This window comes from Plasmodium inui, assembly GCF_000524495.1.
Source record: "Plasmodium inui San Antonio 1 unplaced genomic scaffold supercont1.5, whole genome shotgun sequence".
NCBI classification, from domain to species: domain Eukaryota; phylum Apicomplexa; class Aconoidasida; order Haemosporida; family Plasmodiidae; genus Plasmodium; species Plasmodium inui.
The window spans coordinates 315,196-328,427 of NW_008481839.1; the positions used below are offsets into that span (position 1 = coordinate 315,196).

The 13,232-nt window shown below is 42.9% G+C and overlaps 2 protein-coding genes across 2 annotated transcripts; one reads left to right on the forward strand and one right to left on the reverse strand.

Moving 5' to 3' along the window:
- Positions 1-1,870: 1,870 nt before the first annotated feature.
- On the reverse strand, positions 1,871-3,765 carry C922_01517 (hypothetical protein; the record flags this gene model as incomplete). Its single annotated transcript, XM_008817120.1, has 3 exons — positions 1,871-1,984; positions 2,130-2,204; positions 2,452-3,765. The coding sequence occupies 3 exons, from the start codon at positions 3,763-3,765 to the stop codon at positions 1,871-1,873; spliced, it is 1,503 nt and encodes a 500-aa protein (XP_008815342.1).
- A 3,913-nt stretch (positions 3,766-7,678) lies between these two features.
- C922_01518 (hypothetical protein) lies at positions 7,679-13,223 on the forward strand (the record flags this gene model as incomplete). Its single annotated transcript, XM_008817121.1, has 5 exons — positions 7,679-8,135; positions 8,291-12,462; positions 12,595-12,736; positions 12,987-13,060; positions 13,167-13,223. 5 exons carry the CDS (start codon positions 7,679-7,681, stop codon positions 13,221-13,223), a joined length of 4,902 nt encoding a protein of 1,633 aa, XP_008815343.1.
- Positions 13,224-13,232: the final 9 nt, after the last annotated feature.

Sequence of the window (13,232 nt, forward strand, 5' to 3'; positions counted from 1 at the left end):
TTTTGGAGCCCATTTCGTGCCAGCCTTCTGTAACCTCGCAGGGAAAACAGACTCACACCTCTCCTTTACTGTGATATGACCCCCGGTAGGTAAAAGGTGGTCAGAAGATGGCAGTTTCTGCTTTTTTTTTTTCTCTTCCCGTTTCTTCGTCCTTTTTTCTGTTTACCCCCCGAAGTGTCACTATCACATTAAAAATATTTAATTTATAACCACGGAAAAAAAAATGCCACTGGGAAAAAACAAAACGGCTCGGCAGATACTACTGCTTCACAAAATGCCATTCATAACAAACGTTCATATGACTCATGTGTGAAGATGCCGCACACCGACGCAACCGTATTTAACTGAACCTCTGCCCATGTTCAGGTGTTCGCGTGAAGTGAATATATTTGCTATAACGCATTCTCCATTTCGCGACACCTTTTAACCGTAAAAAAAAAAGAAAGCGTTTAAACAAAAAGGAAAAAAAATTACCTATGCAATTTGGATCGGATGGTGGATTATGCATTTTTCCTGTTACGTTGTAAATTCGTTTTTTTTCTTTTTTTTCTTTTGTTTTTTTTTTTTCCTGGGTTCCCTGTTGGTGGCCTCTAAATTTCCTCGAAATCTTAATTAACGAATTCGCAAGACGCCGAGGAGGGTTTAACTGCCACCGCCACTGTGTACAGCGTACACCGCAGTGTTACAGGGGCGCAAAAGGGGGAAAAGAAGAAAAGAAAAGAAAAAAAAGAAGAAAAAACAGAAGAAAAAAGAAAAAAAAAGAAGGAAAAAAAAACACTGTATCAATCAATAGACCGTATAATTTCGGCAATCACTTTCTCCAAATATTTGCGCGAAGCCGACGCCCGAAAGGGGGATTGCTAACCGAAGCTGTCAACTGGAACTGCCATCCGGAACTGCCAGTATGACTGTGCCCCCCAATAGGCAGACGTGAGCTGAAATAATAGGGCCTCCCCAGAAATATACGCATAAAGGGAAATAGGTAAATGTGGGCGGCAACGCAGCGCACCTCCAAACGGGAAAAAGGAAATTTATTCGACACGGGAAGAAAACCATTAATCCTGTCTAAGGGTGATCACAGAGAAGATGCAACGTCCCCATTTGTCCCTTCCTCTGGACAAAGCAGATGCGTAGGTAAATACCTGCCTGTCTATTTCTTCTCAAATACATACACACAGTAGAACGTCCCAGCATGAGAATAATCACATGCATTGTTTTGGGTAATAAAACCGCTACTTTTCCTGGCACCTTCGAGTTAACGTCTTCATCGATTAATCAGCGCCTTCGAAAATGCAATGAGGGTAGCCTCTTTCCCCACGAGAAGGGGCAAAACATATTTTTCCCTCCTCCGTTAACACGGGAACATGGGGGCGGCAATATGTTACCATAACAACATGGGTTGACATCGCGTTCCCTCTTTTAATAAAAAATGCAACATAAATAGGAGCATAAATAGAAACATTGTAGAACACAAAAAAAGTTCAAACGTGAAAATGAATTAAGTTTTTTTGTAGTGGGTCCCCTCCCCTGACTTCTTTTCGACGCCCCCACCCCACCGCCAACATACGCACCCAGGTTTGTGCAAAAATGAGTAACGCAATGATCTTCAGACAAAAAAGGAAAAAAAAAAATATTTCTTATATTTCTTCCGTGTTACCGTTCGGATGTGTGTTTCATTAGGACAAGACAGCTCCCGGTGAGATGTGCCTCCTCTACTGCATCCTAGTGAACCGGGGAAGCCTTCTAATGTTTGGGTTGACTGGCATATCAATGTAAACTCGTAGAATAGAAGCCACTGGGAAAGGGGAACCAAATGGACTATTCGGATGGTGGCGGAGGGTACAGCTCGCTTAACCGTTCATTACCCCCTTCAATTCTTAAAATAACTAAACAGGGCTAGGGCATAAAAGTATAAGGCTACGAGATACAAGGGGTAGGACACGCTGAGGATCTTCCTAATGTTCTTTGGCTCTCCATAATTTTTCTAAAGAGGTGGGATTATATTAAAAAAAAAAATCATAAGAAATGTACAGGGCTATATAGACAACGTGCATACACATACTTCACCATTTTGATTTGATTAAAATGTCGCAAAATGGTTCCTCATTATCCTTTCTTTGTTATCTTACCGCCAAATGGAAGAGGTTGTAGTTTGGAGGGGTCATGGCTTGGAGTAGGAAGTACAGCTGTAAGTTTTTGCCAAACTAGGAAAAAGGGGGAAAAAAAGTTTAGAAGTGGAAAAAGGCGGAGAAAGGGTCAAAAGGGGGAACATGAGAAAATCAAATAAAACGTCGTGATGCTGTATTTAAATGGTTTGTCGCTCAATGTGAACGCTTGGAAGGGACGAATGAGTTACTAGTCCTCGACACACAGACAGGAGAAATATCCACCCCTCTGCGCTCCATCGTTATGCATCGACTCGCTTCAACGTGATGTCACTTCACCCGATACCTTAAAAACTCCGTAGCGATTGCTCACGTGCAGCATGGCCCAAATGAGGGAAGGAAACAAAAGGTATCTATTTCGCAACACGAATAGAAGATCTTTAAAAGATACAGGAGAAGGCAATTTAATTCCTTCATACAAAATATTTGACAGGATTACATACACAGATGGAGTCAAGATGGTGTTAAACATAATCGTTGACTGTTTGATGAACTGGTCATAAAATGCATTAGCTTTGTTAAAAATTTTGAAAAAAATCGAAATGCAAAGGAAGCGAAAATAGGAATTCCTCAAAAGGGAAGTGAACATGGACGATAGGCAAATTCCCTTCATCTCATCGCTTGATATGTCTATTTTTCTTTTTTTTACAAAGAATTTTACATAAATTTTCGATAAAATGCCGCTAATTATCACATAACAGTTAACAAACAGGGAAATGTTTTTCTCTTCATAGTGGAGCCTTTTCGACAGGTTTCCGTAGACAAATATTGGTATCAGTCCGGACTGGTTTAGCACGCACATGTGCTGTAGCATGTTTATTTTTTCTGCTTTTCCCGCGTCTTCCTCATGCTTCGTTGTTTTTAGGCTATTCAGATCGGCTCTTATTATGGCGTTGTTTTTCTCCTGTTCTTCTTGCGGAGTGACCCCTGCGGTTGGCGGGACGCCATCCCTTTCCCCGTCCAGGTGGATCTCCTTCTGACCCTCTTTCTCCACCAGCACTCGTCCGTTATCTCCCCCATCGGTTATGACACCCCTCTCCTCCCTAGCGTAAAACAAATACGCAGTTACGCGCGAAAAAAAAAACTGTGTACAAAATTGGGCGACGCAGAAGAGGGAAATTTTACACAACTGAGGGGCCTCCTCAGGCATTTTCCTAACCACGTCATTTATCGCATTTAGCAAAAATATCCTGGAGCTTATGTTATCAGTTATGTCCGTCAGAGCAGTTCTATGTTCATTCCTTATCAGCTTCAACGCGTTTAGAGATAACATGAATGCCAAGATGTTACTCAGACGAAGTATTACTCCCAGTGGGGCAGACAAAATGGGATAATTTATCTGTGGAATGTTCTTCAGCACATTTTGGAGATCCTTTATGCTAAAACTTGTCTTGAATTTCTTTACAACTCCACTGTTTTTCCCAAATAGGTAACGCTTATTGGGGGTGGAGGCACCAATGAAGCATCTCCCGGCCACGTGATATTGCCTGATGGGTACACCTCCACTATTGGCATCCTTCCCTCCGTCTTTGCTAAATTGACTGTTCACAAAGTGCAGCAGGGTCAGCAACAGCGGGATTAGCCGCGAGATGATGTTCATACCGTGTGCCCTGGGGAAAGGGGCGGACAAACCTTCTTTGTTCACGCAGCCACGATTGTCACCACACCAGCCGCTACTACCACTACGACTGCTAATGCGACCCCCCCTTTACGCCAACAAATTGGAGCTATTTGGCCAACTTGAGAAAGCCAATTGGAGAAAATCCGCCCGATAAACGACTAGCCCATTTTAACTCCACCCTTTTTGTCACTTCGAACACGGGTTGCACCTCGAGAAAAAAATTCGACTGGAAAATTGAGAAAAACGCGACCCCGGCCTTGATATGTTTACCTACCAGGTGTTCAGAATTTAACTTGCACATGGACGCGTTTGGCTATTTTTTTTTTTTTTTCCTCTCTTCCGTGATATTCCACATCAACGCGAAATTCTTGTAACACCCAAGTTTGCCAGAAACGATCCACTAAGCCACCAAGTCGTGATGCTGAGGTACTACATTGCTGCCGTGTCAGCTCAGAACAAGGCAAAAATTGCGCTGCCCCCTTTCGCTCTCCTTTCTACACAATCGATGTGAGACGCTCTTGTAATGCGTTCGCACCGTGGACCTTCAGTCAGGCTAGGGGAAAAAAGGAAAAAACGGAAAAAATTGACAGAAAAAACCAAAGACTTCACAAAAAAAAAGCAAAAAATAACAGGGAAAACCCAAACAAGTTTGACTCATTTCACAAAACTCGCACATTTGGCAACGTGGCAAATTTCACAAATTTAGGGAAGGACCAACTTAACGAGGCGACGGAGCGAAAAGTCCCTCGGCGCGGTAGCGCATCGTGTAGAAAAAAATTGTGTGCGCAAAAAAAAGTAAACCCCTTGTGCAAAAAAAATAGGGGCAACGAAACATGGAACAAGCAGAGGGGAGAGTTTGCCATGTCGCCTCTACCTCAATTTGCCATTTGTAAGAATATGTCGCTAAGAATATGTCGCTAAGAATACGTCGCTGAGAATACGTCGCTGAGAATACGTCGCTAAAAATACTCCTGGAAAAAATACTCATAAAAAAATAGGCATTTCAAGTGCAAATATCCTCCTCCCAGGGGGCGCCAAGATGTGGCAAACCGCGTTTCCCCCCCAAAGGTGTGCGATTGGTTACTTGTTCTGGCATATTTAACGAGTGTAAATATTTCAGTCCCCTTCAATAAGCCTCTCATTTTTTGTGTAAAATTTGAACTAATTTTATGGGTCATTTTTGGGGCCATTCTTAGGGCCATTTTTGTTGTATTTGTTTTCTTTTTTTTTTTTCCCAAAATTACATACGTAGTGCCACCCTTTGTAAAACAAAATTTTTACACTTTTTTTTTTTTTTTTTAATTTTTCCATGTGCTGCCCTTTGGCGAATAGCTTAATTTTTCACGCTTTATTCGAATATGAGTTTGTATTCAGATGTTCCTCCTTTTAGACTATTCCTCCCCCCCGATGCGAAATGACTCCTTTTTCCGCGGGGACGCAGCATGCCTTTAGCTGTTGGCACACATTTTTTTGAGGCGACTTGGGGATGAAGCCCGTCTCATCACACCAGCCCCCAAGCACTGCAAGTGAAACCGAAGCGAAACCCGAGGAAAATGGGAATAAAGCGCAAGGGTTCGCCTCCCCCACTTTTATATGTACACGGGTACGTGTGTACATGTTTTCCTGTTTGCCCGCGCTTCCTCATCTGTCACCACCGCAATGTTTAGAATTTGACTTACCCCTGTGAATCAATGAGTTAGTGCATCGTGTAAAGGCCTCATAGTTCAATGGCCCCATCCTTTAGTTGCCCCCTCGTTTAGTTGCCCCCTCGTTTAGTTGCCCCCTCGTTTAGTTGCCCCCTCGTTTAGTTGCCCCCTCGTTTAGTTGCCCCATCGTTTAGTTGCCCCATCGTTTAGTTGCCCCATCGTTTAGTTGCCTCATCGTTTAGTTTCCTCATCGCTTAACAGATTCACTGTTTTACCGCTTAACGGCTTAACCGCGTAACTCGCCCTCGCACCATTACGGCACTTCATAACTCCGCTCGAAAGCTACCTGGAAATATGAAAATCCCTTTGTCGAAGCATTTATGGATACACACACATACACATCCGTATATGTGCTGTCATATTTGTTTTGCACCCAGACCTCACAAAATTGTGCTGGCTATTTTGTGTTTCACCTTTCCGCGTACACTTTTTTTTTGTTCTTTTGAAACTTCACGGAAAAGGTGTCATGATGGAGTGTTTGTGATTATCCCTTAGAGTTTTCCGCGCATCCTTCGTATTAGTTCGTACCCCTCGTGTCATTTCCATCCACTATTCACTTCCAACCTCTGCGCAACATTTCCGCCCAAGGGTCTCCCCTACCCCCCTTGCGCTTTTCACCTGCTCCCCAATTTTTACGTATAGAACAAATCCCTCCTTCATCATCTTTCATAAAATAAAATTTATGTGCAAGAAGTTACGTGACACGGGGGAAGTGCAATCATTTCGTCATTTTTACTTCGCCTCTACTGACTCCCACGTCGACTTTGATATTATATTTCTTTTTTTTTTTAGTTGCATCCCATTTTGTGAGCTGTCCTGTGCGCCACTATTATGTGTAACAATTTTCTCGAGTCACACGGAGAACGTGTGACTTCTCGCATAGGGCCAATCCGCACAGTCTCCCATTGTTGAGCAGCTCCTCATTTTTAGCGACGACGCATGGAGCGTGTAGCCCAAATGGTACATGCTGGAAAGACCCCGCGTACTCATAAAAAACTGAACCGATTTAATTGCATATAAAAAAAAAAAAAAAGGTACACACTATATATCGCATGCTGGACATGTGTACACATGTAGGTGGATTTTTTCATTGGGTAATGCAAAGTTGTCACATTCGCTTAGTTACTTTAGTCTCCCGCTCTCCTTCCCCTTTTTTTTTCTTTTTTTTTTTTATAAATGCGTATATACCGCTCAGTAGACATCACCAATTTGTGAATTGATTCTACCCCTCGTCTTGATTTCCAACAATTTTGAATTCATCACTGTTGTCTATTCATATGATGACTTTAATCGTATCATAAAAAATGCTTCGTTGCAATCTACATGTGCGGTCTGTTGTGCGTGAGTGTGTATGCGCAGGGCTCTGAGAGGACAGCGCTCGAAACGCAGTCTGCAAATTGCGAATGAAGGGTTTGCCCACGCTCGTCCTGCGCCCTTTGCTCCTTCTGCGTGTCTCCTCCAGAGGGACTATGCAACTGCACGTGGTAGACGCTTTTTATTTTTTCTTTAATTTCTTTTATTTTTTTCTTATTTTTTCTTTTCTTGCGTGCACCGTATTCATTTCACTACCTCTCCCCCTTTTTTCCTTTCTTCATCCGTAAAGCGCACTGCGCAATTCTACCAGTTCGTAGGAATGAAACAGAACATTACGAAAGAACACAACGCTTAAACTTGTCCACACTGCTCGAATGAACCAAATGCCTATTCGTGGTTATGTTTAGCCACAAGAGTGTTGGAGCGGACGACATGTGATATTTTCGTTGTGACAATTCATAAAAACGCAATTTTTTTCTTCTTTTTTTTTTCTTTTTTGTCATTTCCTTCTAACCGTCCATGTTGACGTCCCCAGGGAAATGTTGTTTTTGTCATTCCTTTGTTTAACATTTGTGTCAAAAATTTTTTTTTTTCGTGCTTTTCTTTCTTATCAATTTACAAAGTAGCAACGCAACATATGGATGCATATCATGTTACGTATGCACGTTACCTACGTGAAGGAGAACATACAAATTGGAAAAAAGCGTAACACGTTGTTACCATTGTGCATTTACTCGGTTGTTCAGTTTCTTTACTAGCAGGTTGGTCATCATTTTTTTTTTTTTTTCTGTTTTTTTGCATCGTTTCTTGTTGACTCGTTCCTTATCTGTTCTCCCTTCTTTCCACTTTAACTTCATCCCATCGAAACCAAAATGACTAGCGAAAGGAAAAATACAATCAATTGCAGGCGGCTGCACAGAGCCAACATGATCTTTGCCACCATAAGCAACGACAACAATTACATATGCATCATCACGTATTACGAAAATGATTATAATTTAGAACTGTTCAGCTCGAACAGCCAAATGCAGAAAATATTTCGAAAGACCATTCCAGACAGCATTAACAAAGTTTATATAAATCATTGCAACAAGTACATTTGCGTGACGAGTCAAAATGGAAGCATATACATCCTCGACATGAGGGGGAACCTGGTGTACAAAAATGAGCAGATGCATTGCTTGTACTGGAGAAAGAGAGGTGCCCAGAGCGGGGTTGTCCCCTCAAAAGATGGTGAGACGAGAAGGGGAATAGAAGCAGACAATGACGATGTGTTCCGTTATGCTATCAAAGGAGTCTTGATGTTACATAATGTCCGATACGCATTATGTGACATATGATACAATGAGAAGAAAAAAAGAATCACATAACAGATGGCCGTTTTAATTTTCTGAGTCTCCCTGTGAATTCACTCTCGAAACAAATGCAATCGCTGTGTGTAATTAGCTTTATTGCACTTTTTTTTTTTTTTTTTCCTCGTTCAGGTTACTCCAAAAGAAAACGCAAAAAAGAGACGAGCTTGACTTGCGCCGATAACGAACATCAAGTGAAAGGCAACACCCCGAGTGAAAACACCACAAAGAGATTTAAATGTGACAAAATGGCAAAGAAAGAAAATTCAGTTGCACCCCTTCTTAACAATAATGTGAAAAAAACGAATAGCGGAAAATTAACGGGTCCAAAAAATCACCTAACCTGGTCAAGAAAAAATGGAGACATAAAAAGTAGAAAGAAATCGCCCAGCAGCAGCTTTATTATGAGAAGGGAAAAAAACAAAAGGGGTCCTGTCCTCAGTGGGAACGTACTAAAGAGCGGCACAGCAGCAAGGAGGTACAAATCTGTGGAAAATGAAAAAGAGAGGAAAAAAGAACCCAACGGGAGGGTTTCCACCAGGCAAGCCCGTCATTGCAACATGAATAAACCCTCCAAAGAGATAACCCGATGTGGAATAAATAGGCCCAAAAAGCAGAGAGAGAAAAGCGGCACACACACAAACAGTGATGACCAGACAAATGCTAACCAAACAAATGATAACCAGGAAACTGGTAACGAAACGAATGATAACCAGGCAACTGGTAACGAAACGAATGATAACCAGACAACTGGTGACGAGATGGAAAAACAATATTCCAATGTGAGTATTAAATCCAATTCGCCCATCTTAGGAAATTACAATTTTTGCTTAAAAAAAGAGGTGTGTGATTACTCCTTCTCCATCCCCTCGACGAAGCAGACTGCGAAATATGGAGAAGTGAACGAATTAAATTCCAACGCGCAGTACGAAAAAATGCCCCTCGAAATTGTGGACATATTCTGGATTAACGTAGAAAAAGATCACAGAAATAAATATTCAGAAAATAATGGCTATTATTACCTTTTCAGTTACTTTGATAATGTGCATATTATTCATAGCCTAGATGTAGGGTTTAACATTATATGCTCCATGAATTTAAAGATTATATTTTACAAGTGCAACATTTTAAACCATTTTTATAAAAATATTAATTCGTACTTTCAGCTGAAAAATCAGATTGTTCAGGCATTTAAAAAGGAATTTATAAAAAAATGTAAAGCGAAAAATAAGTACTCATGTGTGCATTGTGTCAAGTCGGAAAAACATAATTGCCATCGAACCAAAATGAAAAACTTGAACACGTCAATGAACAGGGTTAACAGTCTCCGTGTTGGTCTCAATGCACACACTTGGGGTGCGACTGAGTCTTTTTCTTTTCCTCACCATTTAGACGTAAGAGAGAGTATCATTAAGAGGATCTTCAATGACCTCGTTATTGACATCAAGCAATCGTACATTTCGAATGAGCAGCACTACGTTTTAGTCAACTACTACGTACATGTGAAGCGGAAATACTTGCGCTTCTCCAGCCTGGAGCCCCGCCGATGGAAGCGGCTCAGCGAAGTGGCCAGCCTGACATCCATCGTACCGCCCAGCGAAACGACCAGCCAGACGTCCACCATTTCGACCATCGAAGCGGGCAGTCTCTCCAAAAGGGACAGCGAACCCCGAAGAAGACACAACAGATTAAACCTAAAAAAAATCATCATGAACAGAGAAAAGGCAAACCAACTTACACTGCCATCGCACAAGTACAAAATATGTCTGCTCGGGATGCAAAAATTTGGCGACGTGGAGAAAGAATTAAAATCCGTGGAAAAAATAGTCCTTTACCTCCTACACTCTTCCAACATTCTGCAGAGCATCTTTCACATATACCAACAAATGTCAGCCATGTACTCAAAATTTCATGAGTACAAGAAAATGCACAAAATTTATCGAAGCATTGTCGAATTAAATGGCCACTTTAAGAAGTTCTACTACAAGGATCGGACCATGGTTTATTTCTCCAAATATATTAAAAATCGTAGGGAGAATTTTGACGAAAATTTGTACAGCTTATTTTTTAAGGAAAACGAAAAAAGAGAGTTCTCTCGCTACTACGATGTGATAAAAAAGATGATAAGCGACAACACGATCTGCTGCTCATGCTCGAAGGAGAAGTTTCTTAGTGGAGAGATGGTCGTTGGGGAGCAGGGGAAGATGCTCCATCAGGAGAAGAATCTCCATCGGGGGGAAGACACTCATCTACTCGGAGGCGGGACAAATGGAGCGATCCCATGGCCAAACAGTGGGGGGGAGGCGTCTATGGGAAATCAGATCGATGCATCAAGTGTGGAATTCTCAGAGGACTGTCTGAAGGCCCATTTTAGAGGCACACGGCGCGACGCCAAGAAGGAAGACCCGTTTGAAGAGAACATAAAGAGGGGGGTCCTGAACAGCTACGAAGGGGGCCCCACGATTGGGTGCGTCACCGCTCCGATACCATATGGTGGCACCGCAACTCGATGTGCTAGCGACATGAATGGGCGCTTGAGCAGCTCAAGTGGGACGCTTCACCTCACGAGGCATCCAAGCAAGGTAATGAAAAAACAATCCAGAGATGGCGCCAATGGGGCGAAGAACACAACCAGTTGTCTGCAAAAAATGGACACAAAAAAGGGGACCACTGCAAGAGGTCAGATAAGTAGAATGAAGGGCAGCCGTGGCGCAGATACTGTCGAGCCTAGGGGGAAGGGGAAAAGCCTAAGTCATAGAAGCCAGTGTGGTACGCCCCTTTGCCGAAGTAGCAGCGCGAAATGTTATTACAACCGTGTTGATGGGAAGAATCAAAACGACTGTAGTCATGGAACAATCGCCTCCGTTCAAAGGGGAGCGGCAAAGAACAGGGGAAGAAATGGCTTCCTTAGGAAAGGTAGCGGAATTGCGCATAAGCAAGGGGTAGCGGGAAGACTCGAGAAGATCGTCTCTGCAGGGGGAAAACGCAGTTGTGGCGGCGCAGGGAGAGGCTCTAGTGCGCGGCTCGCTAGAAGCGCACAACGAGTGGCATGCACACATCGGCCCACAAAAGGGACAGCAGTTGAAAGTCCGCAAAGAGTTGGCATGGCCAACCGGGGGAAGGAAGAAGCGGAGGACTCAGCAAACGACACAGCGGAAGAGAACAACGGTGATGATGACGATGACAGTGACGACCTGCCCCTGTCGGAAGGCGAACTAGAGGAGCAATTCCGCAGGAGCCGAAAATTCATCGTTCCCCCCGGACAGAACATATGCTCCAGCTGCGAACTCCTGGTGCAGAAAAAGACAGTGCACAATTTTGAAAAGTTGGAACTGAACTATGTGATCCCCAAAAAAAAAAAAAAAATAAGTGACGAAGAGATTTACACCTCCCTGATCAAAGATATATACCTCATGTATAGCGAACAAAAATGCCCACTCAATCTGCTGCTACTTCTACAAGAGTTTAGCGAAAAGGAACTACAAAAGTGTATGGCGAACTTCCAAGTGGTTCTAAACTACTACGAAAAGATTTTCCTCAAAAATATAAACGAGCATTTAACAAATTTGCACCGAATAATATGCATCTGTAAATCCTTAAGTGACAAGATACACGTTATGCTGAAGACGTACCGCCTCGATCGAATTAAAAAGTTACAAGAAATTGTCTTTTTTTGTGTCAACAAGTTTCAGAAGTACTACAATTTGAAAACACATTTGAATATTTTCCTTCTCCTAATCGAGTTATTAGTGTTCATTTCCAAAAATATTTATTTCGAAAAATTTCCTCACTATAAGGAAGCCTTTTCGAACTACCGAAATGTCGATGTGGAAATTTTAAAAAATTACAACTCCGTCAAAGGGAAGAAAAAAATCCACTTCAATTATTTCGATCGATATTTACATAGCAGTCAGGTGAAGAAGCACAACTTCTTTTTAGCTCTTTCTACCATTCAACACAACTTGGATCAAATTTTTCAGTCCTTCTCCAACAGAAGGGAAGACAACAAATTCATTTCGATTTACAACATTTCCATCCTCCATATTTCAAGTAACCATCAATTTCATTATTTTACTCTCCCAGGGAATATCATAAAATATAACCTTCCTCGTAATTCCTCCTACTTTGACGATAGCTACGATGGCCCAGTGCGCTCCAAGGTTTACCCCTTTTACGTCTGCACTTGCGACCGGTTTTCCTTCCTCGGCATTGACAAATATTACCAGTGCGCCCTGCGCTTCAAGTTGATCCAGAGGCGTGCCCTCGGCATAAGTCTGCGCCCCCTCACCGTCCTCAGTGTCGTGGTAGGCCCCAGCGGGAGGGTCAAGCACGTTAAGAAATACACATCGTGCCGCTTCGTGGCTTGAACACTTTACCATCTCACCACTCCACCGCCTTACCACTTCACCTCCTCACATCACTCCTTCCCCCCCCAGGTCATGTCCAAGAACTTCTTCTACATCTTCACCAAGCACGACAAGAAGCTGAACATCATCTCGCTCAAAGTGAAGTACGGGCATTCCAAGCGGAACCCCCTCAAGCGCAGACGGAAGGCGGACTGCCCCAACGATTTAAGCGGTGAGTCCCGAAGGAGATAAGAAGCGCACCATGTGCTAAACTGCGGGGCGAGTCACACCGCACGACATCTTAGCGTACCACCTCGTTCCTTCCGAGATCTCTTTGTGTGACATCACACCAGTTAGAACCGCTTCGCATGGCTGCATCCTCTGGTCACGTGCAATTTGCACTCCCAACTGCCACGTCTAACTACCACTTCGAACTGCCACTTTGCATCGCCACCTCACATCCCCCCCTCCCACCACCGCAGTTGTCAAGTGCTCCAACCTGGAATCCTACTACCCCAGCGCCAACAATTTCAACCTCAGGCTCCAAACACTATGCGTAAGTAAAATAAGAGCATGCGCCCAAAGTGAGCATGTACAATATGCACATATATACGTGCCCATATTTCCGCCCTTTACATTATTCTTCTCTTTCCCCTTTGAAGAACTCCATTATTGCGAACTGGGAACCGCACATGTGCCTGATACTTCAAGGACTATAACTACAGAAG